Consider the following 27354-nt stretch of genomic DNA (forward strand, 5'->3'; position numbering starts at 1 on the left):
ACCTCAACCGTTGCAGCTTGAAAGACTCTACCAGGGAGGTCCCTTCTATACCTGGGCAAACAGGTTTTGTTCTAAACCCCAGAAAACAAAGAGCAGACTAGCTCCTGTTTGTTGCCAACATTCGAGCCGAGTTTTACCATCAACGCACACACCAGAGTGATAACTTCAGGGCATGACTTATTTCAGAGAAGGAGAGAGGAAGCAGATGGGAACCACGTGAACTGCCAGCTCCTGGGGCCAGGAGGGCCACTCTCCAGGTCCAGAGCCTGAGTGACCGCTGGACGTCAGGGGTGGAGCCCCAGGCACCCCGGCTCCCAGGTGGTCAGCACATCATTGGCTGGGTGCCGCTTCATGGCCACAGGTGGGCACCAGCCAATCATTTCCAGGTTTGCTGATGTGGGGACCTGTCATTTGGTTAGGCTGATGGCAGATTACAGTTAAAATAGACCACACATAAAAAAATACATTGATCGAATTTCCAGATCAATAATTGCCAGAACTGTGTGGGAAGGAACGGGATTCACAATATGCGGTTGCCTCCAAGCAGCTGTGCGCCAAGGGCCTCGGCTCTGGTCTGAGGCCCAGGGAGCCTCACTGGGGCCCCCCAGGGCGAGTGGGAGGGAAGTGTCCTACAGCCGTGACGAGACGCCCTTGTGGAGGTGTCATGGGACAGGCTTCCTGGGAACGGGCCTCCCTCCGGTTCAGACCCCAGTGCCTGTCCCACGGCCTGTCCCACAGCTATCCCCGCTCAGATCTCTCCAGGGCTCTCCAGTCCCACTTCCAACGCGCGGCCTGTGATCTGGAACGCCGGGTCAGAGGGCTCAGGGTGTGTGCTGGGGTCCTGGCGCAGACCGTCCGGGCCGGGGTAGCCCCTCCAGCACGTGCCCCAATTCTCTGTCTTCTAACATGTAGGGGCCCTCCCAGCTCCAACTTGACCCCCTGACGGGAGGTCAGACACATGCTTCAGAAGCTGGGTCCACGCAGGCCAGGAGAGGCGAGGAGGGAACCTGTGCGGAAACACAGGCTTCCTGAGCCAGGCGGGTGGACGGCTTCCCCTCCCCGCGCCGCCCCCTCCCCGGCCCAGATCCCCATCACACGCTGAGCAACACAGTCACCCACAGACCTGGCCTTGTCCTCACTCCTTTTTAGCCTGTGAGCTCCCGCCCCTGTCCTGCCAGTCCCAGCTGGGGACACAGCGGGTGTGGACATTCACCCCCAGGTCAGGCCCTGTGGACCCGCATCTGACGTTATCGAACAACTCTCAGAACCATGGGCCTCCTGGCAGCATGTCTGTCCTGTGGCGGTGCCAGGCCCTCAGCCACAGGGGACACACCTCTCCCAGGGCATCACCTGGGCACCTCTATTCTATCAGGTTTAAAATGTGGAGAGAGGTTAGGACACTGGCCCCTCCTTTTCTGGCTGGAATAGCACGAGAGCCAGTAAAAACGGGAATTTAATGAGAACAGTCACTTGGTTCTATGACCCTTTAATGAGATGTGACGTCAAAGCCGGTGCACAAAGCTGGGGGCTGGCCCCGCTCCCAATACCAACTCACTCCCATGGGAGGAAGGTTCCAGAATGCTATGGGACCAGCTATGCTGCAGACCACAGTGGCCTGCCTGCTGAGTGCCTGGGTCTCGGGGCCCTGCAGGGAGCAGCTACTGGGACGGCATCTTCTCCTTGCCATCCCCTCTGGCCACCCACCTGTCCCCCCTCAGCTTCATCTGCCTTTAGGAGGAAGTTCCCAGGATGCACAGCGTGGGTCAGAAATGTCGGCACGATCTGCTTTATCTGAAAGCCCGCAGGTGTTCTGTGATGAGGCACCGGCCTGGGAGCCAGCGTGGACCCTGGCTGAGCCCCGCCTTGCACCTCCTGCTCCTGTCAGACAGAGATGAGAACAGTCCCCAGCAAAGGGGGCATGGGCAGCCTTTCTGAAGGTTAATGCAGGGCCCTGCAGGCCTGGAGAGGACTGGCTGTGGGGTTAGACATGCACGCCCCACAGGGGGCCACCTGCTTAAGTGAGGAGGGGTGTGTGTCCCCTGTGTGTCTGGGGCCAACGGCTCAAGCTCCCAGGGGCTCATTTCTTTGTTATAAAATGAGGGACATTTATGAGTTGAGGCCCAGGTAGGGCCCCGGGGTGAGGGGCAGGGGCTCTGGGCAGGAGACGAGAGGCCCAGGGCTCAGGTCCAGCCAGCACACCTCACAGAAGCCAGTGGCCACCTGAAGTCACTGTTAGGAGGTATACCACGTACACAACGCTAAGTACTTTGGGGTTAAACTTTAATGCAATGAACTTGGGGGGAAATGAGCCAAAACGTTTGGTGGACTTGGAGCTCACGGTGCGGTTGAGGCTGCTGGGCGGAGGGAAGGCTGCGTGTCCAGGTCCACCTACAGTACCCGCTCCAGCTGCCCTGAGAGCTGGGGCGGGCCGGCGGGCATCAGACCAAGGGGGCTGGAGGTGGGCCCTCACATGGTCAGCCACAACTCTGGGATCTGCAGAGACCTGTCTGCCACTCAGGCCCTGCTCTGGCCGCGGTGGGGTAATCCATGTGGCGCCTGGCTCGGTTCCGCGGCCACTCCCCTCTTCTCACTCTACTCCGACGTCTGAACTGAGTAATGCAAACAAGAAATCTACTCCCCTCTCTCCCTCTGGAGGTGGAGATGTGTTTTCAATCAGGGCATCCTCGGAGCAGGATGACCGACTTAACCGGGGTCCCTCTAGCGACGAGAGGATGGCTGAGGGCCCCCCTCTCGGTGGAGGTCCTTCTCCAGCTCCAAACCCCCTCCCGCAGGCAGGGCCATCCCGGGCACCTCTGTCCCTGGTCGGCGGTCGCTCTCAGGGGTTCAAGTGGTTTCTCCCACAGTCCCGAGAGGTCCTGTTGGGGACAAACAGCTGCATCGTCATCACCACGTGGCCTCCGTCCAGGATTGTGTCTGTGAAGGACAAGCGGGTTCCCAGCTGGGGAGTCCTGGCCACCGGGACCCGACAAAGGGAAGCTCCAGGCCCCTCACCTGCAGGGCCCCACCTTATCATCAACTCCCCAAGACCCCAAAAATGTGTCATGATTTATTTTTCTCATTTTATGAAATTCTGAGGTCCCAACTTGGAATTCTTTTTATCCCGTGAGCTCCCGCCCCTGTCCTGCCGTTCCCAACCGGGGAAACAGCGGTGTGGACCTCCATCCCCAGGTAGGCCCTGGGACCCGCATCTGACGTTGTGGAACAACTCTTAGAACCGAGGGGCCTCTGGGCAGCATCTGTCCTGTGGCGGTGCCAGGGCCTCAGCCACAGGGCATGACTGGGTGGAAGGAGCAGCTTCCTTTCAGAGGCGGCATTGGTGCCGTTCAATAAAAGCAGCGACAAGCAAGCACCTTGAGGAAGCTCCCGCTATGTGTGAGCGCACGCAGCTTTTCTAGAGTCCCACCAAGTGTTCTGCTCTGCCCTGCGTGCTGCCCCCCGGGCGGCCGGGGTGAGTGTAGGGCTCTCCTAGGAGCTGTGCCTCTGTTCACGGCCCTGCCTTTACCTGGAAGTTTTTCCCTGCTAAACACTCAGCCCCCAGAGAGGGTCAGGGAGCCGACCACCCTGAGCCCACGCAGACCAGCAGCCAGACGACCCACCCGACCGTGGCCTCTGCACTAGGCCGTGACAGGGTAGGGGTGGGAGTGGGCGTCAGCCCTGGGAACTGATGGCTGGAGGTTTATCTGCTGTCATCGAAGGTAACATCAGAGCTGAGGCACGAGGTGGGGAAGGCAACAAGAGGGTGAACAGGTGTGGGTCCTTCCCAGGCCTCTGCCTCTGCCCAGCCACCAACACTGTCACCCTTCACGTCCAACACTGGAAAGGCCTGGCGGCCTGCATGGAGGAGGCACAGCCTGCCCTGGGGGCTCTGTGAGAGCAGTGCCTTCCCCAGGTCCCTGTCCCAGAGCCAACAGCAGGAAAGCCCCACCATCCCCTTACTTCCACCCAATTTCAAAGGAAAACCTAAGATGAGGTTTGACCTTACACATTTGCACATGAAAATGAACTTCAGGGGTGGGATTTAAATGGGTTTATGTCCATCGTCTTGTATGTTTCAACAGCACATTTCATGCGCTTGAAGGGAATCTGCCTGTCTCCATTAGCAAACAGCAACCTGAGGCCGTTTCTGCCGTGGTCAGGTGGACAAGGCCCCCAAACCTGGAGGAGGACGTTACAGCCTCACCACTGAGGTCTGAGAGAGAGGGACACAAACCAAAGTACCTTAACAGCAGGCGAACCTCTCCTGATGAATGCCATGCCCTATACCCTCCCCCGCCTCCCCCCACCAGAGCCCAACGGGCCACTGTGTCTTCGGAACTTAGGGTGGCAATCGGTCTCAGTGATGGGGGTACTGGGTGGAGACGCTCTAAGTGACCTCCGGTGAGGGGGGGTTGGGCAAGCACAAGGGCAGGCACCTGGTCCCGTGCCCATTCCCACCTGCTTAGTGGGGTGAGTACACTCAATTCCAAAGCTAAGGAGGCGGCAATGCACGGCGAGGAAAACACCAGAACAAAACTGCTGCTGGAGCTCTAGTGTATCATTTGTTCATTTATTTATCTTAAACACCACACAAGGACAGCCCCACAGTCAGGCACGGAGTCAGATGCAGGTGGAGGTCCCTGCTCTCGGGGAGCTCACAGGCTAGGGGCGTGTTGAGTGGTCACAACCCCACAGGGCTTGGTGGACCCAGCCCAGGAAGGCAGGGAAGGCTGGGGCGCTCCCAGGGCAGCATGGGCACCTGCAGTTTCGTAGATAAGGAGTAAATTTCAGAGACAAGTGGTGAAAGGAGATGAGGGCCTGAGGAAAATAGGGCTCCCACCACCAGAAAGGCTTGGGAAGTCCAGGCCTTAGGGAGCCTCATGGACCCTGCTAATGGGATGGACCAGGGCTCTGTAGGTGAAGCTGGGGCACCAGCCAGAGGGAGAGGGGTCCAGGTGAGATGTCATTGAAAGCATGGTGATGAAGGTGCTGGAGGACCCGGGGCAGGCCTAGAGCGTGGTGATGGAGGACCCGGGGCAGACCTAGAACGTGGTGATGGAGGACCCGGGGCAGACCTAGAGCGTGGTGATGGAGGACCCGGGGCAGACCTAGAACGTGGTGATGGAGGACCCGGGGCAGACCTAGAGCGTGGTGATGGAGGACCCGGGGCAGACCCAGAACGTGGTGATGGAGGACCCGGGGCGGACCTAGAGCGTGGTGATGGAGGACCCGGGGCAGACCTAGAACGTGGTAATGGAGGACCTAGGGCAGATGTAGAGCGTGGTGATGGAGGACCTGGGGCAGATGTAGAGGGTGGGTCATGGTTACTGGGGCAGAGGGCAGCTCTGAGCTCTGTGGGAGTGAGACTGCAGCACTGAATGGCTGTGCAGGCGGGTGACCCTGGATGGCACATGGACAGCCCAGCATCACCCTGGGATCCCAGTTATGTGTCCTTGGAGGCCTCGGTCCCCCACCTGGAAGAGGGTGTGCATGTCACACACAGGCTCCTTCCCCTGACACGGGTCGTGTGTAACCCTCGGCACTTGTGAACTTGGAGCAGGGACTGCAGAGCTATTTTCTGAACTGCTTTACAAAGAAAATTTTCTTTATAAGGCCTAGGTTTTCTTTTAAAACATTCAATATCTGGTCAATCATGCTTGAAGTTTAATTAGAACATAATCATTACATTTACAAAAAAAAAAAAAAAAGACTAAATGTTTTCTTTTTAAGCGCTATTGTACCTTATTCCAGAGCGGACAGGGTTCATGGCCCACGTGCGATACATCACAAAGCCCCGCAGCCACGCGATCGGGAACAACCCTCTCCTGGAACCCGCTCCGCGAGCTGCTGACAGCCACACCCCTGCTCCGTGCACGCACTCACGATATGGCAATTTTACAACAAAATCTTACTTTTCACACCTTCAAAAGCTTGGCTAGTATTTGCCTCAAGGACAGTTCATTCCAACTGTTTGGTATCAACACCGATGTGCGAGAGCTTTCCATGACCTGTCTATGTAAATGGCGTTTTACGTTTAGAGAGACCAGAAACCTTCAAAAAAGTCTCCCTTTCACTGAGATGACGACATGGCTGCTCTTGCCATTAGTTTTCGGAGTACAATTTCCCTCTTCACTCGTGTGTTTTTAGAACAAAGGCTACAGTATTAAAAGGCTGTTTGCATAGCTGGGCTTCCACGAAACACACCCCCAGGACAACACGGCCATCCTGTGCACACAGGCGCGGGCTGCCGGGGTGACGGGCCACAGCGCGCCGGGCGTGGGCTCTGCGCACACACCCTCACTTTCTACGAGTGCAGGGGGTGGAAACGCAAACGATGCTATTTTCTTTAATAACGGACCCTGAAAAATGGACAAGTGAACTGATTTTTCAAAAAGCGGTAAGAAGCCATCCTCAACATGGGCGGACGGACCAGCTGAACGAGAGAATACGCTGTGGCCGAGTGAACGGTAAAAAGGCTCATAGTCACAGGACGTTGCAATTATTCAAGGAACAAAGTCATGTGGGTTTTATCACGAGTACAAAAACATCAATGTTACTTAATGACCACATCAGGCAGCAGCCTTTAGGCTTAATAGCAAGGGTTTATTTCTAAAGGCACCTGCAAAATAATTACAGCTGTTTGCTCCCCACCGTGCACAGCTATACAATTTAAACGCACACGAGCCCACTCAGCTCTGAGTGCAGGAGGGACGCACCTTCTCTCCCCCTGCACCCCCCCCCCCCCCCGTCCCGGCTGTTACATACCTGCAAACAGCCCGCAAAATGATCAGCAATTACCCCAATACACACCTCCCCCCCGCCCCCCGCAACAGTAATAAAGGAAAATACACCGGAAGGTTCGCTATTTTTTTTTTTTTTTTTTTTTTTTTTAAGAATTGGCAACATGGTCTTGCTAACAGGATAGTAACACAGCTTAAAGGTACAATGCGACCGTGTTGTTTTGCAGCGACAGCAGCTCATCGTTTCTGCGTCTTTTAGAAAAAGCACCCCACCGGTTCGTTCGCAGCACGTAAGGTTAGAAAGATAGCGTTACCATTGGCAGGCAGGTAGGTGAAGGGCTGGTACTGGCTTCGCTTCCTCTTCCCGTTGCAGACGTAGAAGCTGACTTGGACGGGGCTGGTGATTCTCTGATTGCGAAACGGCGGTATCTCGACCACCAGCGCGTTCTAGTGCGAGAGGGCAGACAGGAGGGGCGGTTAGCACTCTCCCACGCAGAGGCTCTGCACGGAGAGGGTTCGTCCGCGTGGAGAACAGCTCCCACTGTGGGGCTGCCAGAAGAAGCCACCCGCAGAGAGCCTGCACATGAGCGGGCACACGCGTGTGCGGGCCGGCCTGCCGGTCCCATGTGGGCTAGCAGGGAAGAGGGTCCTTGATGACCTGCACACCCAGAGCTGAGAGGTGGTCTGAGGTGGCGTGTGCAGGGGACGCAGACTGGGGGCTTCACCTAAGATGCCACTGACTTGGCGCAGGAGAGAGGCCAGTGCAGATGCTGAGAGGGGACCAGCCACACGGCCGCTGACCCCAATCGCTTCCGTCTGCCCTACAGCAAAGGGTCAGTGACCTTTGAAAATGAGAATGAGCCTTCCTTGCACTGACCCCTGGATGGAGCCAGGAGCGCCTGTCCGGGCAACTGGCAATGACGACCCAGGGCAGGCGTGTCCTGGAGATGTGTCTCTGGGGACAGGGTCTGTGAGGACAAGGTCCAAAACCTCTCAACAACACCCAGACTCCCTCAAACTGAAGAAGATGGAGAGCTGGGCGCCTGTCAGAGTCAGGAGGTGGAGCCCGAGATGGAACAGGACGGTTCATGTGGCTGCTGTTACCTTCCTGTGTATTAAAATAAAAATCAGCAACCATCTAGCATCATGCTCTTTCGAGTACAGCTATAAAAGCAAGTTGCCGTGAGGCAGCGGGGCACTGGGGAGAGAGAGACGGCGGGGTTGGTACACCCGCATCCCGGCCACCTGTGTGCTCCCTCGGCCGTCCCTGTGTGGCTGTCAGCAGGTCAGCAACCCGTGCTCTGAAGAGGAGGGGGAGCTGCACTGGATTTCGGGGGGTGGGTTAGGGGAACGTTTCACATCCCAAAAGTTCCACCATTTTTTTGGTCATATGATTTCAGTTAACAAGGAGGAAAAATGGACAAGAAAAATCCATTGTATAATTTTTTTTTTGTTAAACTAGTTGTAGCTTGTTTCCCAGATTAATAGCAAAATCGACTGAATTATGTTAGTAATGAAATCTTAAGAACGTTAACACAGAAAACTGAAGAGAACTTCAGGCCAAGCCTTCTCCTTTTACAGGTAGAGAAACTGAGGCACCGAAGCCGGCTGCGGAGGGCACACGGATGGCAAGGCCCGGGAGGGGTCCCCTGGGGCCACGCTGGCTCTGGCCACATGCTTTTGTTGTTTTAATAACTTCGTGTCATTCAGAAGAAGCATCAAGCACACCACACGGTCTCCTTTTGCCTCAGCCTGCCAACCCTTACCCAAAAGTGGCCCCGAAGCCAGAGGGGCAAAGGGGGTGAGGTTGGGAACGAGCTATGCACCTGCAGCCCGGGGGGGGGAGGGGGCAGCCTGGCTCCGGGTCACCCAGGTCTGGGTTCAGCCACAGCTCTGGCACGCCGGAGTCTCAGGTTCCCATGCGTACCCGCAAGATAAGGATAAAGTCGCTACCTCTCGGGTCACCTCCTGAGGACTCGGCTGGGAGCAGACACCGTGGTAACGGTGGGCCTGGCACGTGGCTGGCTTCATGGAGTCGACAGTAAAACAGTCTCATCTCCACAGAGGAGAGTCAGAGAAGAGACAGGAAAGAAAGCTCTTCCTTGGGCTGAGGTTGGAACTAAGGTGCGGGGAGGCAGGGACGGCTGTGGCCACGGGAGCCCGTGACGTGCCAGGCGGGGCAACGCGCCCTTGGAGCACGTTGGATTCCGTGCGGCCGGGGTTTGTCATTCTGAGTGACAGGAGGGCCGGGCTCTGATGCGGGCACAGGCTGATAGGCTTCCCATTCTCTCAACAGACAAATTCTGTGACAAACGCTCTCCCCGCCAGAGCACGGGGCTGAAATACCCAGCAGAGGAGAGGTAAGGGAGAAAGTGCAGGGGCAGAAATAAGGCTAACAAATGACACTCGGTAGATCAGGGGCTCGCTCTAAGAATATCCACCGTCTAACCTGCTCACGATAGCATATAAGCTCTATACACAGCACACTCCCGCTTTGTTTAAAAACACACACACTGTGATGTATGTGCACATGTGTGTGTGAAGGTGTAGACAATACACACGCATGCACACCCACACCAATGACCACCATGAATGTGACGGTCTTTTTATAATTAGGGAAAATGTAAAGGTGAACCTCATTTAAGCGATAAGGATGGAATTGTGACAAAGTGTACCAGTATCCACATGTACGTTCCTTTTAAAACACACAACTAACTGTCAAGCTTCCTTTAAAAATGCAACTATTCAACATAAAGAAAACTCGGTGACAGAAAATCTGAATATGCAAAGTTAGCAGGAATTATTTTGATAGAACAAGATGGCTTGGGGGTGGCACCACAGTGGGTGGGAAGCAGGGGGAGACCGGCCTGGGGGACGGGAGCAGGAGTGAGGCCGCCCCGTGGTGTGACAGGGTTGGAGGAGACTCAGGGAGGCAGGGAGGTGCGCCCTGGAAGGCGGACGGGGCTGTGTCTCCAGCCACCAGGTGTCCGTTCACCACAAGCCCTGCGCTGACTTGGCAGCCCACAGGCCTGCCGGGCCGGGACCCGTCTGGAAGCCGAACTGCCCGGGGCTGCAGCATGTCCTCCGGCTCCTCAGGAGAGGGAGCCAGCAGGAGCCCGTGAGGCCAGGGTGAGTCCCCCCACCTCCATCAGCACACTTCTAAACACAGGTCCGCCCTGGGCCAGGGAGGGATCTCCTTCCGACACCACTTGCGACACCACTTCCTCAACCGGGAAGTGGTGTGGAGCGTGGACAAGGAAGCCACACCCCAGGTGGAAGATGGTTTGTCCTGGCAGAGCCACTGTGAGCAGCCACCCAGCACCACCCGAGCCATCCGTGGGGCAGCCACGAGGCCCCGCCCGCCACAGGGCAGGGAGCAGTTACCCAGATCGATTCAGCCGACCCCATGACCCAGGTGCCCTGCTCACCCGGCTCAACCGTGCAGGACCCACAAGGAGCCCCCCGAATGAAGCACTTGACCTGAACAGTACTTCCCATCCCCTGCACCTCCGGAAGGATCGTTCACATCGCCATCAGTGGAAGATGCTATAGAGATGGAAGAACGAGGAGTGTCCTCCACAAATCCCTCGCTAGTCCCAGCATTCCATGTCAGCCTACTTCCTGCATCTTTTCCAGGACTCGGTGGGAAACACACACTCATGGTAGCTACTAATCTCCATCGCTTTCAGCACCACGGTCCAAACACACCGCGCCATGAGACGCCACCTGGGAGGAAGGACCAGCTCCTGTGTCTGCAGGAAGTCCCTTCAACGCGAAGGCTCAGGTCACAGGGAGAGAGATCCAGAAGACACACTGGGCTAACGGTAACCGAGAGAGCTAACGGACAGCGCCGTAATTTCAGACAAAAGGCATTCTCCAGGAACAACCAATCAAAGAAACAACAACTATTTCTTAGGTACCCAAAAGCCGTGAAAGGCTGAGTGTGGGCACATGTACAAGGCCACCTGCAGGCCCCAGGCCCAGCTCAGCGGCCTCAACACCACCAGGCAGGTGTTCCCAGGCCTCCAGGCCACTGGCTAATCGGCAAAGGGAACTGGCCAGCCCAAGAGGCACAGCTCCACCGTTTCAGGTTCAAAACAAGAGTCTGGTGAGCGGTGAGTGTTCTCTGACGGATGCTGGTGGAACCTGGCCACCTGCGTGCCACACAGGTCCCGCGCCCTCAGAAGCTGGGGGCAGCGGTCTTCCTGGGGGGCAGCGATCTGTGTGGGGCCCTGGTGGCGATGACAGCAGAGGTCACAGAAAAGCCCCGTGTTGGGGCATGACGTTCCCCCTGTCGTGGCCGTGTGCAGGAGCTGGCACACAAGTGCCGTGGGGCCTCCAGCCCCATGGGTCCGTCTCCGCGGCCGCCCTGCGCCTTGTCTCGCTGCCTCTCAGGAGCCCTGGCCCAGGGAGTGCTGTACACCCACTTCTCTCGCACTGTCTTTCTGTGATTTCTCTTAGTCCTTCCACTTTAACAAACAAGAGGCCATGTGCCTCCGGCAGGAACCCGCCCCCACGTGGGGAGCCCCCTGACTCGCCTGGCACCGCGTGTGCACGTCTGAGAGATACTTACTGGCTTGCACAGGTCTCGGTCGGTTTTCGCCTCCATTTCCCAGATGTGGTGGCCGTCTAGAAGAAAGGGCATGGGAAGTCCATTACTTGGTGCCTGACTGAGCGCATCCCCCGAAAACACACACCTTGGTCCAGGCAGATGGCCCGGGGACAGCAGCCGCCGAGTAGAGGACCCACCCGCCTGGCTCGGCCTTGTCGTGCTGGCTGCTACCCGGCAAGACCAGAGAGTCACGTCTGTGGGACAGTGGATGGACGCCAGGCCCAGGGGGGAGACGCTGGGAGACTCACACCCAAACTCAGGCGTAGGGAACCTGGCGGAGCCCAAAGACCTGGTTCTGCAGGGCGCAGCCTGGCTGTGGGGTGGGGGACTCCCCCAGAAACTGCCCTCTGCCCAGTGTCACCCCACATCAGTCAGGGAAGGGTTTCCACACGCCCACATCCAAGGGAGCTCGGGCCCAGGAAAGCGTGGTGACCCCGGGGAGTGCCCTGTCCCCTCTCCCGCCAGCTCGGCCCCCGGTGCAGTGACTGAGCCTGCAGAGCCCGTGCCTTCGGGGAGCCAGCTCCACAGGGTAAATGAGAGAGTCCTTTCTTTGACTACTGCTTGCCAGGTCAGGACACAGACATGCAAAGCCCACAGGACTTTTATCCTCACCTCGTGGCTGTCTGCATGTTTAAGAAACATAAAAAGTTTCACAAAGGGGCCTGTGGAAGGGCTCTGTTCCTGGGCCGGGGCCCCAGGGGGGCAGGTCGGGCCCCCACTAACCAGAACCTTCCACAAACCGCACCCTGGTGCTTGCAAGCCCCTGTCTGCAGGCACACCCGTAGGGACTGGCTCTAAGAATTCTGAGTTGATAGGTGTCAACACCCACCCCTCCCCCACGGCCCAGAGGCCTCTTTCCTTGTTATTGTTTATACAGTCAGTTCTCCTATAAGCATTAGTTTCTACCCAACGCGCCGTTTTCAAAGAAGAAATGTGTGTTACAAATCCTAAATTTTCAGTAAATTAGACAAGCTCCTTTTCCTCCCTCACAGTGACTGCCGGGCGGGTGGAGTGGAGACGGGGAGGAAGCGTGAGTCACGACCCACCGGGCCACACCAGCCTCTGGGGACGCCGGGCCCACCCACGGGCCAGATGCTGACCTCGGCCCCAGGGGTCAGCGCCCACCCCCTCCAGTAAGAAATGGCGGAACCCAGACGAAGGCTCAGGCACTTGAAGTATCAGGAGCCTGACCAAGCAGCTCTCAGCCCGGGCCCTGCGCCTATGCCCGCTAGCCGGCTGGGCCCGCCCCACCACAGCTTCTGAAAAGTCACAGACTGGCACCAGCACAAACACACACATCCGGATGTCCGACTTGGTCTTGGAACCCCCAAAGTGCATGCACCTTTCAAAGCCGGGGCCCCCTGTGCCCGCCTACCCGCCCAGGGCGTGCCAAAGCCTGGGCTCTGGCCCTGCTTCCCGGGGTCTTCCTGCCTGTGGTTGGTCCGCAGCCCCAGGGCGGGCACTGGCACTCCTGGTGGGCTCAGAGACCCTAAGGGCGCCGATGCCTTTTAAACAGCATCTGTTCACGCACGGCCATTGCTCAGGGGAGGCAGGGCCGAGGCGTGAAAGACGCCGATGGAGAACTCTTAGGAAACAGTCGGCACCGTGGCTCCCACTTCCATAGCCCGGCCCAGGCCAGGCCGCCTCCTGCAGAGCCTGCCAGGCCTGGGTGTTGTGCTCAACGTCAGCTTTACTGGGAAGGGAAATCGGCCTGAATGGGCCTTTGTGTTCAGCTTATCAGGAGCTCGCTGCGTTCTCAGTAGGAAACTGTGCACAAGCCCAGAAGTAAAAATATTCCCAGTCATTAGGGAATTCCCTGCAGCGTGAGTCATCCGAAAGGCTTCCCCGCCACACCCGCCAGGAGGCTCCCGTGCGGCCAGTGGCTGCTGCGCCTCCGCCTGGCTGGCCCGGCCGTGCGGGTCCCCACGGGGGCCGAGCCCCCACAGCTGTCCTGGGACACTCTCTGGCCTTCTTCTGGGGCCGGGAGGGTTCCGAGAGTCTCGGATTGGCCCAGGATCTGGGAGCCTCGGGCAGCCGGTGGGCAGCAGCAGCGCAGGAATAACCAAGGGCTTGGTTCAGAGTCTTTGGTTTGAGGGCGATGACGCCCACTCCCAGGGACCCAGGCTACTCAGGCCCTCGGCCACACACACGTCATCTCCTCCTGGTCATCAGTCGGCCACAGGAGCGGGCTGCACGCTTACTCACGGTACCTGTGCGACACTGTGTCCGGCCTGCACACAGGACACCTGGGGAGGCACCGACAGTGAGACCTGTGCTGGCATCAGCTGCTGGCTGTCAGGGAAGGCGTGTGATGTGTAACTGCCAGTCACCTCCCCACAGAAAGATGCCAAGAAGCTTGTGCAGGGCCTGACAGAGGGGAGGGCCAGAGAGAGCCCGTGGGACCCTGAGGGTGTGCGTCCAGGTCCGTCCCATCGCCACCTCCGTCCTCGGGACCCTCCCAGGCCTCACTTGACAGCGCCAACAGAGCCACTGGGACCAGCCTGCTCGGCACAGAGATGGGAGTGGAGAGGAAACGACCCATGTGCTGTGGGACCCAGCCTGGCGGTTCCTAGAGGGTCCCACGTGGAATTTCCAAGTGGCCAGCAGCTGCCGTCGCGGGACTGTGCCCAGGGAAGGAACACCCTCGTCCATGCGGAAACCCGGGCACCGGTGCTCATGCCCGTGGAAGCACCGCGATGCCCCATGACACGGAGACCCGCGTGCGGCTGGCCATACATGGGCGCCGTCCACCTCCACGAGCGCAGTCCTCACACAGGCTCCCGCAGCGGCGAGGCTGGAGCATGCCGCACGATGAAAACGTCCTGGGGTGCGTGATGGTGGAATGGCTCTGATTTACCAAGACCAGTGGGCGTAGGCAGGTGAGCTGTGCGGTCCGTGAGATAGTTATGCCTCAGAGCTGACATAAAAGTACGTCTCCCACACAACCACGGCGGCGCTGCTGTGTCATGGAAGCCGAGGGAGAAGAGGACGTCAAGGCCGGGCACCCAGCCGTGCCCTCTCCCACACCCTCCCCACCAGGAGCCAGGGCCAGCCGGGCGCACAGAAGCGCACCTGGAATGATGACTCTCCACCTTGAGGAAGTTGCCTTGGGCAGACCCTGGAGGAAGCGGCCTGTGGTTTGGGGCAAGTCTGAGGGAAGGACCAGCCATCCGCCCTGAGGTTTCAGTGACAACTCACGTGAGGAGGGATGCGAGGCCTGTGCCTGGCTCTCGGAGCCCCGTGGGTGCCTGTGGAGAGGCCCTCCTGCCCACACCCTGCCCCTCCACCATCAGTCACTGTGCCTGGGGGACAGGCTTGTCCCGGGGCCATGAAGGGTCGGGAGGGCACAGAGGCCAAGCTGAGTCCCGCCTCCTGTACCACCTACTCGCCTCCCAGGTCCCTCAAATGCTGACCTCAGAGGTCAGCCTGGGACCCACAGGACAGCCCTGTAGAAAGCGAGGCCCCCTGGGTTGGGCTGAAGCCATAGCCCTTGCTTTGGGGTGGGGGCACTTCCTGGGACCTCCCTGAACCTGAGTGCGGGGGGCTGGGGAGCAGGGGTCTGGGACCGGCGGACACGGCCCACCGACACTGCTACCCATCCACCACGCCTCCCAGCGCAGGGCTCCTGGCTGCTCATTTCCTCCCACGACTGTTCAGAACGTTGTACGATTTAGACTGTCGGGTCATCTTTCCATTCTGAGGCCAAAGACATAGGAAAGGGCCTCCTTAGGACACAGGGTGGCCGGGCTCACAGCTGCTCTTCCACTCACTGGACACCAGTGTGACTCCCAGCACAGTCCAGGGAAGTCTCTGCTGCCCACCCATCGGCCGGCCTGGGCCCCGTGCGCCCACCCGGGTTGCAGGGCGGGCACGGTGGAGGTCAGCGCCTGGAGGGCTGACGTGGGTGAGCACAGTGACGACAGCTGTTGGGTGTACGGACGTCGCCCGTCCTCTTTCCCATGTCAGCGCCAGGAAAGTCTGGAAGGAGAGGTCTCTTCCTCCACGCCAAGTCATGACTTCCGGCGTGTGCGCTGCACCACACGCCTGCGGTGTCCCATCTGGGGAACTTCCAGACGTCCTTTAGAGACCTCCCGCGGAGGGCTCGGGCCTCCAGCCCTGCGGCCGGGACACGCACCGGGCTCCACACGGCCACGACCCTGGGACCAGACCAGGGGAGGAGGTGCGAGCTGCTGGCTGGGGCTGCGCTGCATCGTCACGGAGCGCCAGCTGGATGGCCAGGGCGAGCGAAACACGACCCACGTGGGCTCTGGCCCAGCTGCGAAGGCGCCACGGAGAGAGCTCTGGGCACCCAGGCCGCCAGGTGTCACTCACCGCCCACACAGCACAGCCAGGCCGTGGGCTGCAGCCCCTAGGACCACACTCACACTCAACACCCTGACACACCTGCTCACATTCACATACCCTGAAACAAATGCCTGCTCACACTCAAACACCCTGACACACACCAGCTCACACACCCTCACACACATCCACTCACTCACACCCCCGCTCCCAGTCACCAAATACGCTCACTCTTACGCACCGACACAGCTTCTCACACGCACACACACCCTGCACACACTGTCGTGCACACCCACACACTCACTCACTCACACCCTGCACACACTGCTCCTGAACTGGCCCTTCAGGCCCAGGCGTCCCGATGACAGGGCCTCACTTGTCTCTCATAACTGTTCCCCAAGGTGAGGTGAGGATGCCCTCTCGATGCCTGAGCCGTGAGACAAAACTGCAAAAGCATCTCATTCACCCCTAGGTTTGGTGAGCACCATGCTGATTTAAGATCACTTCAGTTCCACACCCAGGCCAGTTTGGTCCAGGGGTTAGAGCAGGGGTGGGCAAACTTTTTGACTCGAGGGCCACAATGGGTTCTTAAACTGGACCGGAGGGCCGGAACAAAAGCATGGATGGAGTGTTTGTGTGAACTAATATAAATTCAAAGTAAACATCATTACATAAAAAGGTACGGTCTTTTTTTTTTTTTTTAGTTTTATTCATTTCAAAAGGGCCGGATCAGGCCCGCGGGCCGTAGTTTGCCCACGGCTGGGTTAGAGCATCAGCCTGAGGACTGAAGGGTCTCAGGTTCAATTCCTGATCAAGGGCATGTACCTGGGTTGCAGATTCGTTCCCTAGGCCCACTGGAGTGAGTGCAACCAATCTTTCTCTGTCTCTCTCTCTCTCTTTCTCTATTTCTCTCTCCCCCCACCTGCCTTCGCTCCACTTTCCCTAAAATCAATGGGGAAAATATCCTCTGGTGAGAACTAACAAGACAAAGTCATTTTAGTTCCTTATATTCCAAGGGCTGTAAATGTGCCACCAGCGCCAGTCACTTCATGGGCTGCTGGCAGGGCCTGCCGAGACCCCCTGGTAAAGGCCAACCCCCCAAAGGTCCCAGACGCTGGAGCACTGCCCCTTGGGCCTTTGTGTGACTCAGTGCAAGGCCAGCAGCCGTGTGGATGCCATCCACCCCTTTGTGACGCTTCTCTCTAGGCCCGTGGCCCCTCGCTGACCCAGGGCCTGGCCGACTCCATGAGAGGGGCCTTGCTCCCAATGCCGATGACCATCGCGGTCCTCTGTCGGGGGTCCCTGGACAGGCACCCCTTCCTCGGAGCAACATGGGCTTGGCCAGCCCTGGAGGGCAGAAAGAACCCCTCCCTGAAACACATAAAAAGCTGAGTAGTGTGCGCCTAGGGATTTCTGCGGATTCTGAAAGGCCGTGCCCAAGGCGGGGCGCGGGCGGGGGGGGGGGGGGGGCAGCCCTGGAGAAGCTGACGCCCATGAGAGCCATGCCTGCTACAGCTGCAGGAGCCTTTCTGTGAGGTTTCAATGCAATGACAGGGATGTCCACGGCCACACTCTCCTGCTCACACTCGGCCTGGGTGCCACCGGCAGCGTTTAAAGACAACTAAAATGGGTCAGGTGACCTCCCTGGAAAACCAGAGGCCAACTGTGTTTTTATCTAATTTGATTCAGTGGTTTCTCTTTGTGGGGGATGCAGGAGGAGGGGGCAAGCGCCCTTTGCCAGGAGAAAACATGTGGAATGCACTCCCTTCTGCAAACACACAACGTGCACATGCCTATGTGAACACGCAAACAGCCTTACTTAAATCCAAACGTGAAATTACCAGCGTGTCAGAGGTGTGGGGGCCATGTTTGCATTTCGCTGTCACAGGTGCAGGATGTTTATGTCACACCTAGTCACTGCCCACTTGTTTGTGTCTCACCTTCTGCACCAGGCACCCAGCTGCTGCAGGAGATGAAGGGGTGAGGACGCCCCCACCACCCCAACCCGAGCTGGCAAGGGACCGCCTGGCACCCAGCCAGGGAAGCCCCGGGGGGCCCCGGTGAGGACGCCTGGGCATTCCTGAACTAAGCTCCCCACACCTGTGAGGCCATGAAGTGAAGACGCCATGACCGAGCCCTCAGTGCGGCCGGGAGAGCTGCCCGCAGCAGGGGTCCCAGGTGCCCATGGCAGGCTGAGCGCCTCCAAGAGTTGCGCCCATTCCCACCCTGGAGGCAAGGGACTCGGTCAAGGGAACAGGGAGAAAAGTGCTCCAACCCCCGCTTTGTGCAAGTTCTGATCACAGTCTCCGCGCGACGACAGAGCCCCGGCCGGCGTTCCTGCTTCAGCACTCACACACACACACACGTTTAAAGCTCAAAAGGTTAAATTATTTCAAGATTAACGTCCTCCAAAGAAGGGTGTTCCAGAAATTCAAATTCCTCTCCTTGTCATCACACTTAGTTGGTTTTTCTCCATAATTCAAGACATGTTTTCCAATTATGTGCATGATTACATAGGCAGACTACGCCAAATGGGGAAGACTTTTAAGCCCATTTTGATTGAAGCACTTAATTTTCTTGCAAACTGTACAAAATCAAGACCCATTATGGAGGCTGAATGTTGGCGGTTTTCAGTGGTTTGCATGAGTCCGGCCCTGGCACTCTCAGGAAAATTCCAATTGGGAAATTTGAAAAAGATGAAACAGGCCACCAGCCTGGCCACCTGCAGGCTCCCCTCCCCCACAGCAGGGTGGAGGCTGCTCTGTGGACAGGCTGGCTCCAACCACAAACTCCGGGAACCCTCACTCTCGTGCCTTAACCACGTGAGCGCCAGCGGCTTCTCCACAGACTCAGGTAGGGCACCCATGGGGCAGGAGTGGTGCCACCCCACATCTGTCCAGAGGAAAGGGACTCTCACCCTCGCCCCACAGCAGCCTCTGTCCACAGCTCCCTCTTCAAACACCACCACAGAGGTCTACACTCGCCCACACAGAGGTCTACACTCGCCCACACAGAGGTCTACACTCACACACAGAGGTCTACACTCGCCCACACAGAGGTCTGCACTCGCCCACACAGAGGTCTACACTCGCCCACACAGAGGTCTACACTCGCCCACAGAGGTCTACACTCACACACAGAGGTCTACGCTCATCCACACAGAGGTCTACACTCGCCCACACAGAGGTCTACACTCGCCCACACAGAGGTCTGCACTCGCCCACACAGAGGTCTACACTCGCCCACACAGAGGTCTACACTCGCCACAGAGGTCTACACTCACACAGAGGTCTACACTCGCCCACACAGAGGTCTACACTTGCCCACAGAGGTCTACACTCACACACAGAGGTCTACGCTCACACACAGAGGTCTACGCTCATCCACACAGAGGTCTATGCTCGCCCACACAGAGGTCTACACTCGCACACACAGAGGTCTACACTCACACACAGAGGTCTACGCTCATCCACACAGAGGTCTATGCTCGCCCACACAAAGGTCTACACTCGCCCACACAGAGGTCTACAATCATACACAGAAGTCTACACTCACACACAGAGGTCTACACTCACACACAGAGGTCTACACTCGCCCACACAGAGGTCTGCACTCGCATACACAGAGGTCTACACTCGCACACAGAGGTCTACACTCGCCCACACAGAGGTCTGCACTCGCACACACAGAGGTCTACACTCACACACAGAGGTCTACACTCGCCCACACAGAGGTCTGCACTCGCCCACACAGAGGTCTATACTCGCCCACACAGAGGTCTACACTCGCCCACACAGAGGTCTACACTCACCACTCGCCCACACAGAGGTCTACACTCGCCCACACAGAGGTCTACACTTGCCCACAGAGGTCTACACTCACACACAGAGGTCTACACTCGCACACAGAGGTCTACACTCACCCACACAGAGGTCTACACTCGCCCACACAGCGGTCTACACTCGCACACAGAGGTCTACACTCACCCACACAGAGGTCTACACTCACCCACACAGAGGTCTACACTCGCCCACACAGCGGTCTACACTCGCACACAGAGGTCTACACTCACCCACACAGAGGTCTACACTCGCCCACACAGAGGTCTATACTCACCCACAGAGGTCTATACTCACCCACAGCGTCTATACTCGCCCACACAGAGGTCTACACTTGCCCACACAGAGGTCTACACTCATCCACACAGAGGTCTACACTCGCCCACAGAGGTCTACACTCGCCCACAGCGTCTACATTCGCCAGCACAGGTGGAGTCTACACTTGCCCACACAGACGACGTCTATAACTCCTGACGATGAGGTCTGCATGGCTCACAGAGAACAGCTGGGGCCTGGAGGCCACCAGTCACAAAGAGAACAGCAGCTCTGTGTTGGCATCTTGGGGATCACCAGCACGGATGGGGAAGCGGGTGATGGGAAGGTTTGTGGGCCGCAGTGCGGGTCCCACTGGTGATTGCAGCTGCTCTGTGCCAGGTCACCTGCCTCTGAGAGTCTGTGATTCTGAGAAAGACCCGGTCCACGTGGAGGCACCTGCCCAGTCCAGGCAGCAGGCCACCATGCGGCCCAGGGGAGAGCATGCCACCCACGCGGCGGCCCCACAGCAGCCCCTCGGACACCAACTGCATGAGGATGGGCCCTCGGTGACTCCAGAAGTAAACCTTCTGCTGGCACAAACGCTCATGGCTGGACGCAGCCCCAGCGGTTACGGCCCACGCCTGTACACGCGGACTCACACGCAGAGGCCTCCGCCTCCAGGACCCCATGGCCCCAGCGCCCACCCAGAAACACTTGATGGTCTGTTCCTAAGGGAGATACCTGGTGCTTTCTCCACGAAGATGACTTTGGAGTCCTGCAGGAAGTTGTGGCCGGACAGGACCATCCTCTTCCCTCCCAGGACGGGGCAGCTGGCCACGCTCTGCTTCTCCACCAGAGGCAGCTCCTGGGCCGACCGCTGGGCTGCGGGGTCAGGAGACAGTGAGTGAGGCGCTGCTGGCCTGCCCGCCCCAGCACCCCTCAGATGCCCCCCCAGAGGCCCAGGCTTTTGGGAACCGCTGCCTTCAGAGAGCTCCTCTGGGGACTGTGTGAACAGCGTGAGCCGTCAAGGGACAATGTGCAGCCATCCCTCCCCGCACCGGTGCTGGGAGAGGCCACACTGTCCCCAGAGGCAGGCGGGCAGAGTGTCTGAGGGTGTGCCACGTACCCGGGTTCTCACACAGCCCGGGGGTCCCCCCATCTCAGAGGCAGCCACACGGCAGAAAGGCCAGGGCGTGGAGCAGGTGTCTGCGAGACGTGCAGGGGCCAGCAGGAACAGGGTGGCAGGGGACAGCTGGGCAGGGCCACCGTCACAGGGCAGGGGCCGGGGCGCGAGAGGAACCCCATCCCCGAGTCAGCCTGACGTTAGCGTGGGCAACAAAGGAACCAAACCAAGGCCCTCCGCTGAAATAGGGGGCAGGTGAGCGTGAGGACAGGTGCATTTCCCGAGAGCCCACACCTGGGGCTGGGTCAGGCCATTCCGAGATGAGGGAAGCAGGAGTGGTTCTGACATGGTTGGTGGGTGGGCCAGGCCCCCCCCCCCGGGTTTCCTGGGGAGCAGCTCAATAGACCCAGCCTGGGGTCCCGCTCCTGGGCAGAGGGAAGGCTGTGGGGATGCAGGGCACCCAATTTGTTAACGAAAGCTAGCAAAACGATCGCAAGAGGAAGGACCCCAGACCACACGGAAGCAGGACCACCAGGGGACGCTGGATGACACTCAGCTTCCCAAAGTCCCGTGGGAGGGGTTAACGCAAATGCGACCACAGCAGGGATCTGTGTTTCAAGACAAACTTCCTTTCACTTTTTCCCCGCCCCCCTGTCGGTGCTGGGACCAGTCCAGGCCCTGCGCCGACGCTAACCCGTGTCTGCCGTCACCACACGGGGCGGGACTGCCAGACGAGGGGCGTGCGCCGAGACTGCCCAGGAAAACGTGTTAGCGGATGGGACCCACCGCTCGGGCCGTACAAAAGGTGAGGACGCGCTGTCGGCGTGACGGGGTACTCACAGCACTCGATGGGGTTGGAGGCCACCTGCAGCGACAGCGTGCGGCCGCTGGGCTGCGGGATGTGCACCCGGAACACCAGCCTCACGCGAGTGTTCTTCCTGCCAATGTCCGTCTCCCCCTTGCGCAGCTCGATGTCCGAGTTCCGGAGCTTCAGGATCCCGGCGCAGTCGATGCTGCCCAAAACAGAAGTCCACTGCCTGCCGGTCCCACTCCATGGGCAAGGCGCCCGTCCTCGCCGCTCCACCCGCCCGAGCCCCCAGGGCAGGACAGCCACACACCGGGGACAGGACACACCCTGCCATCGACCCCGGCGAGGGAGGGGGGCCGTGCGGACAGCCCAGTCCTCTCGCCGTGGTCCCCCGTCGTCCACCCGCAGACACGGGCAGGCCCACAGCGTTGGCAGGTATGTGGCCTGGAGGGACCCGAGCAGGACACGCCCCAGGAACCCAGAGCCAGGACCTGCCCCTCCGTCTCGGAGCTAAGTTCATTTATTTAAGGCTCTGGCAGCAGCTCCTTGCTCAGCTCAAGATCCCGAATTGCCTACAGCTTCATAGGATTTTGTTTAGCTTCACTGAGCACTAAACTCCGGCGCAACAGTCTGTGTACAGAATGCCAGGTGGAAACTGATACTGTTCCTCTCAGGAAGCGAAGGAGGCAGACGCTCAGACACTCAGCCGGCCCATTGGTGGCCGGGCCCACTGGTGCGGACTGGGGACTGCGGTGGCTCCAGCTGTGCCCCTGCACCTGGACGGCTCTCTCCGAAGTCACAGCTGCTTCTGCTGAGGACCCATGGGCTCTCCGACCACCCGACTGCCTGGTCTGGGGGAAACTGATTCCAGCTCTTGAACTAAACCCAAGGGCTGAGAATGAACTCAGAGGTGTGGGCAAATCTGGGAAAAGTCCACACAAAGAGAAAACTTTCCCTCTGTTTTCTACTCAAACTGTTTCATGACAAAACTTGCCAAAATTTCACTCAAAGTCCTACACATTGTGGCCTGGCCTGCCCTACCTCCCACACTGTCCCCATGAACACCCCAAACTCTCCAGCCCCAGGGCCTTTCTTTGCACACGCTGTCTCCCTGCACACCCAGCTTTCTGCCTCAGGGACATGATCCTGAGCTCCAGGGGTCACCAAGCTCTGATACACCACCCTGGGGCCCCAGCAGGATGTAAATCCCGTGGGATGACTGTGGTCTCTTTCTCTGTGGCATCCACAGCTCAGGAGTGATGTGCACAGCCCCTGACAGTCACTCAACTAGAGCATTCGTGAAGCCATGAGTACAGGCCCCATTCAGAGATGAGGTGTGTAAGCCTCAGCTTTTAAGGAATCCAACTCTAAACTAGGGAGTCAGAGCTGACTACAGGTCAAGGACTCCAAGAGACTAGGGCTCACGGACTGCGGCCCACGGACTGTGGCCCAGACGCGGTGTTCTCTGTAACTGTTCAATGTTTGCAGTTTAACTGTCCCTCCAGTTTGGGTCCTGTGTGGGAGCTGAATGCAGGCACTGGGGGAGGGGGGTTACTCACAGCTGCAGGACTGTTTAACGGGCTGAAACCCCAGAAAGACAGAAATCCTCATTAACCTTGGTGAAGTTTATATACAAACTGGGCTACTGAGCTGTGGGCTGTGGGGGCTACGAATGCCGAGGACACACCTGCCGTGCCCCGGGCACCCGGACCGTGTGGCGGGCAGTGCTTACATGGCTCTCATGTTGTTTTCTGGCAGAAGCGGGATCTCCAGGACTTTGGTGTTGGAGAGGACGGCCTCGTGGCTGGTGGTGGACACGGTCTTCCCCGTGATGCGGTGGACCTGGTAGAAGGCGTGTGGCCGCAGCAGGCGGTCGTCCGCCGTCCCAATGAACAGCTGCAGCGTGAGGGGCTCGCTCTCCAGGTAGCCGTGGAGCTGGCGAGAGAACAAACCCCCGCTCAGCACCCGCGCACAGGCCGCTCAGAAGCAATTAAACTTTCATCAGCAGAGGCGAATTCAAAGGAAACAGTGACAGGTGCTCGGGGTTAGTCTCTCCCACTCGGCCCCTTGCTTCTCTGTGACAATGAAACCGGGAGCCTGGAAAGGTCCCCTTACCCCCAGGTCCGGGGGCAGTTGGTGACAGGCAGGCTTTCAATGCTGCTGCCCCTGCTCAAGCACACACAGGTGCACGCGTACCCACTCACACACGTGCACACACACACACACATGTGCATCCACAGCCACCGCTGTGACCAGCACGCGGGATGACAACAGTGACGATGCTCACAGCCGTGCTGTCTCCCCTGCAGGACAGGCAGGTGGGAAGGAGCCCCAGTCCCTCCCAGCACACGGGTCCCTCCAGGTGGCAGCTGCCTGCTCCTCAGACCCACCTGCCTTCCATGTGTGTCACAGCCTGCGAGGACAGCCTGTGTCCGCTTGGCCAGTGACAGCTGTGAGGACCCCATGCAGCTGGGCGGCCCCATCAGAAAGTTTGGCGACGCTAAGACTAAGCCGTTTGCTTGGTAGAATCAAGTGCCCAATGGGACTCGATCCTTTTCTCCCTGTCTCAGGCAGCCCCCTTCAGAGGGACCAGTGGAAAGAGCAGTAGCTCTTTCAGTATCGCCCCAGTGACACCATCCACAGGATGTCACAGACCAATTTGCAGCCCCTGAGATGCATGAATTTGCAGCTTCCAGTAACTCCCCAGCAGCCCTGAGACACTCAGCACAGGCTGGCTCAGGGCCTGGTGTCTATGCTGTCCTGGCGAGCACTCTGCAGCTGCCCATCGGTGCTGACAGACCACACCCGTCACCTGCTGTGGCCAATGGAGCAGGAGGCTCTGAACGCCCTGGGGAGAGGTGACGGAGCCAGAGGAGGATGGTGCACAGAGGGTAAGTGCAGACATGTCCCCAGTCTGAACCACAGGGGACAATCCACTCATGCACACTCATCTTGCACACACTTACATGCATTCACATTCAGACACACATGTGCACACACAGGCTCTACACACACACACACACACCACGCACACTCACGTTTACATGCACACTCAGCAGCCCCCAGCCCCTCGGGAGCCCTGTGTTTGGTGGGGAGACTGCACTCCCAGTTGCAGTGTGCGTGTCCTAGTCTTATCTCCGTCTGCCTGCCTGTGCCTCAGTCCTGAGCACTGCCAACGTGATCGACCTCAAAGTGGTCCTTTCGTGTTGAAATAACTGAGTGTCATCCTGATCCTCAGGTCTCTGACACGTTTGGACTAATGACAGTGTGCAAGGCCTGTGCACACACATGGGGCGCGTCTCCTGCCTGCAGCTGACACACCTGAGTTTCCACAGTGGCACGGGAGAGGCTGGCAGGAACAGAGCTGTGCTCAGCATGGGGCATGGGGTGGTCTCTCCCTCGCCGGCTCTGTCCACGTACTCTCCTCCTGGCTGCGTGCAGGTGAACACCAAGGCAGACCTTCCTGGTCTCCACAGGGAACCCGCCAGCACCTGGCACTCACCTCAGGTGGCTCTTAACCTGCAGGAGTGACGTGTGTCCCCTGTGGACTGAAGACCTTTCTCCAGGTGCAGACGGGAGTGTCTGCGCGGGAACTGTGGGCAGTCAGTAGGGAGACCGAGGCCCGCTGTCTGGGCCACGCCTTCCCGCCTCCTTCTGGGAGTGCGACTCCAGTCTTTGCCAGGTTAGCGAACTTACTAAGAAACCTAACTCCACGCTGGACCCAAACCTACATTTTATGATCAGAAAATATTAAATTTAAATCAGAGACTGGCCCTAACTGGTTTGGCTCAGTGGATAGAGCGTCAGCCTGCGGACTCAAGGGTCCCAGGTTCAATTCCGGTCAAGGGCATGTACCTTGGTTGCCGGCACATCCCTCGTAGGGAGTGTGCAGGTGGCAGCTGATCGATGTTTCTAACTCTCTATCTCTCTCCCTTCCTCTCTGTAAAAAATCAATAAATCAGAGATTGATTAAGAAATAAATTCTGCCATTCTGTGTTGTTCTATGTGGTAAACTTAATGCAAGAAAACGAGTCTTCGGCCTAAACCTCGTCTCGTGCGGCTCCGGCGAGCTCCTTGGAGTCAGGAAGCAGTGCCGTTGGCCTGACACGGCCAGGCTAGGGTCAGATGTTTTGAAAATGACAATTTAAAATCCCCCTGGGACTCCCACTGTGGAGATTATCAGATGGCATGTGGAATGCAATGGACTGTGGGTATAACTAGCCTTTTAAAAACATGCTATTTCAGTGAAAATGGGAATATATGGGGTTTAACCTGGAAGGTAAACATCTATTATTTAAAACATGAAGTTCATTTTAAGAAAAGCAATTTATATACTTCACATGTTGCACTGCATGGTTTTCAGCCTCTGGCACATTATAGTATCTGTCAGGATAATATTTATAAAATTATCTGTCATAACAATGACCTCTCTATGCTAAACAAAATGCATTATTCCATTTCAAGGTGTAAGAGCTCCTGAGTTTTCTACACATAAAAATGTTTGTTTTTAGCTCCTATGCTTAGCTCAGCACTTACACGTGAGATGACAGGTGAGGGGAGAGATTGAGGTCAAGTTTATTCAATGTCGAAATTCAAGCAGTGCTCCCAAGCCCATGCCCCCAACACAGGCACACACATGCACACACACACACACACACACAGGACACACACGTGCACATACACACACACAGGGGAAGGCAGTATCGTGTGAACAAAAAAGTCAGTACGGGAGACTGAGGCCCTGGTTCATGATGACCTGCAGTTGAGGGAAATTAGTTCCTTTTCAACTAGCCATTCTTAGTTGGTTTACTCACAAGCTAAGCAAGGAAATCTTAGCTTGTCTGTTCAAAGGGAAATTATGGCCCGGCCGGTGTGGCTCAGTGATTGAGCGTCGGCCCAGGAGCAAAGGGAAATTATGCATTTAACCCAGATGTAAAATTTGTGTCTTTACTCGATGCCAAAAGGAACTCTGCGGGGAAGGAAAATCCAGTTTAGGAAAGGGTTTCACTTCTTTTTACCCAAATGTTCCTGCTATGGATTAACTCAGAGGCTGTTTGTCGTATGAGCATCATCACATTCATTACACTTTCAGCCCCCAGATTCTCGCTGCCAACGGCACAGGAGGCAGGGCCTCGTGGTGAAGGCGGTGGCGAGGGACAGGCCATGGGGAGGGAGGCTCCGAGGGGCTCCCGCCATGTCTCTGCCAGATAATGAAGAGGGAAATCACAGTCTCTAGCACCGGTTCTGGGACAGTGAGCGACAGGGGTGGCCATGAGCTAGACTGGGGCCGGTGTCGGTGAGGGGAGGGCCTGCTGTTGTGACATGTGGTCGTCAAAGCACAGCTGACAGTTGTAAAGACACCAATTTCTTGCCTCCTTATTAAGGAAAGAGAAAAACTAGAAATAAGAAATAAAACTGGCAACAAAATGGAGCCAGGAGTCACAGGAAAAGCCCCCAAACTGTGTGAGAACACGCGTGAGCCCAGGCACCTTACCCCACCCTCTGGGCCACGCCTCCCCGGGACCTGCTGACGTGGTGCAGGCAGGACCTTAACTGCAGGACGAGAGCTCTGCATTTGTAAAAGTGAGTTTCAGGGGCCGCAGCCTCCTGGTTCATGATGACCTGCAGGTTAAAGCTGCCAGATGAAGGGCCCTCAATACTCCCTTCCTCACAAGGCT

General features: G+C 57.8%; 1 protein-coding gene across 14 annotated transcripts in view; it reads right to left on the reverse strand.

Annotated features, from left to right (window-relative positions):
- The window catches only part of NFATC1 (nuclear factor of activated T cells 1), a 100697-nt gene that overhangs the window by 40889 nt on the left and 32454 nt on the right, over positions 1–27354 (reverse strand). For 8 of the 14 annotated variants that reach the window (XM_036323791.1, XM_036323788.1, XM_036323789.1 and 5 more), the window contains 5 exons: positions 23409–23611; positions 21709–21881; positions 20487–20627; positions 11311–11366; positions 7052–7184 (listed from right to left, as the gene is read on the reverse strand). In XM_036323791.1, the coding sequence (XP_036179684.1) occupies positions 7052–7184; positions 11311–11366; positions 20487–20627; positions 21709–21881; positions 23409–23611 (706 nt within the window). The other 6 variants (XM_036323793.1, XM_036323797.1, XM_036323795.1 and 3 more) reach the window with 6 other exon arrangements.

This window comes from Myotis myotis, unplaced genomic scaffold (genome assembly GCF_014108235.1).
Source record: "Myotis myotis isolate mMyoMyo1 unplaced genomic scaffold, mMyoMyo1.p scaffold_m19_p_9, whole genome shotgun sequence".
In the NCBI taxonomy this organism is placed as follows: domain Eukaryota; kingdom Metazoa; phylum Chordata; class Mammalia; order Chiroptera; family Vespertilionidae; genus Myotis; species Myotis myotis.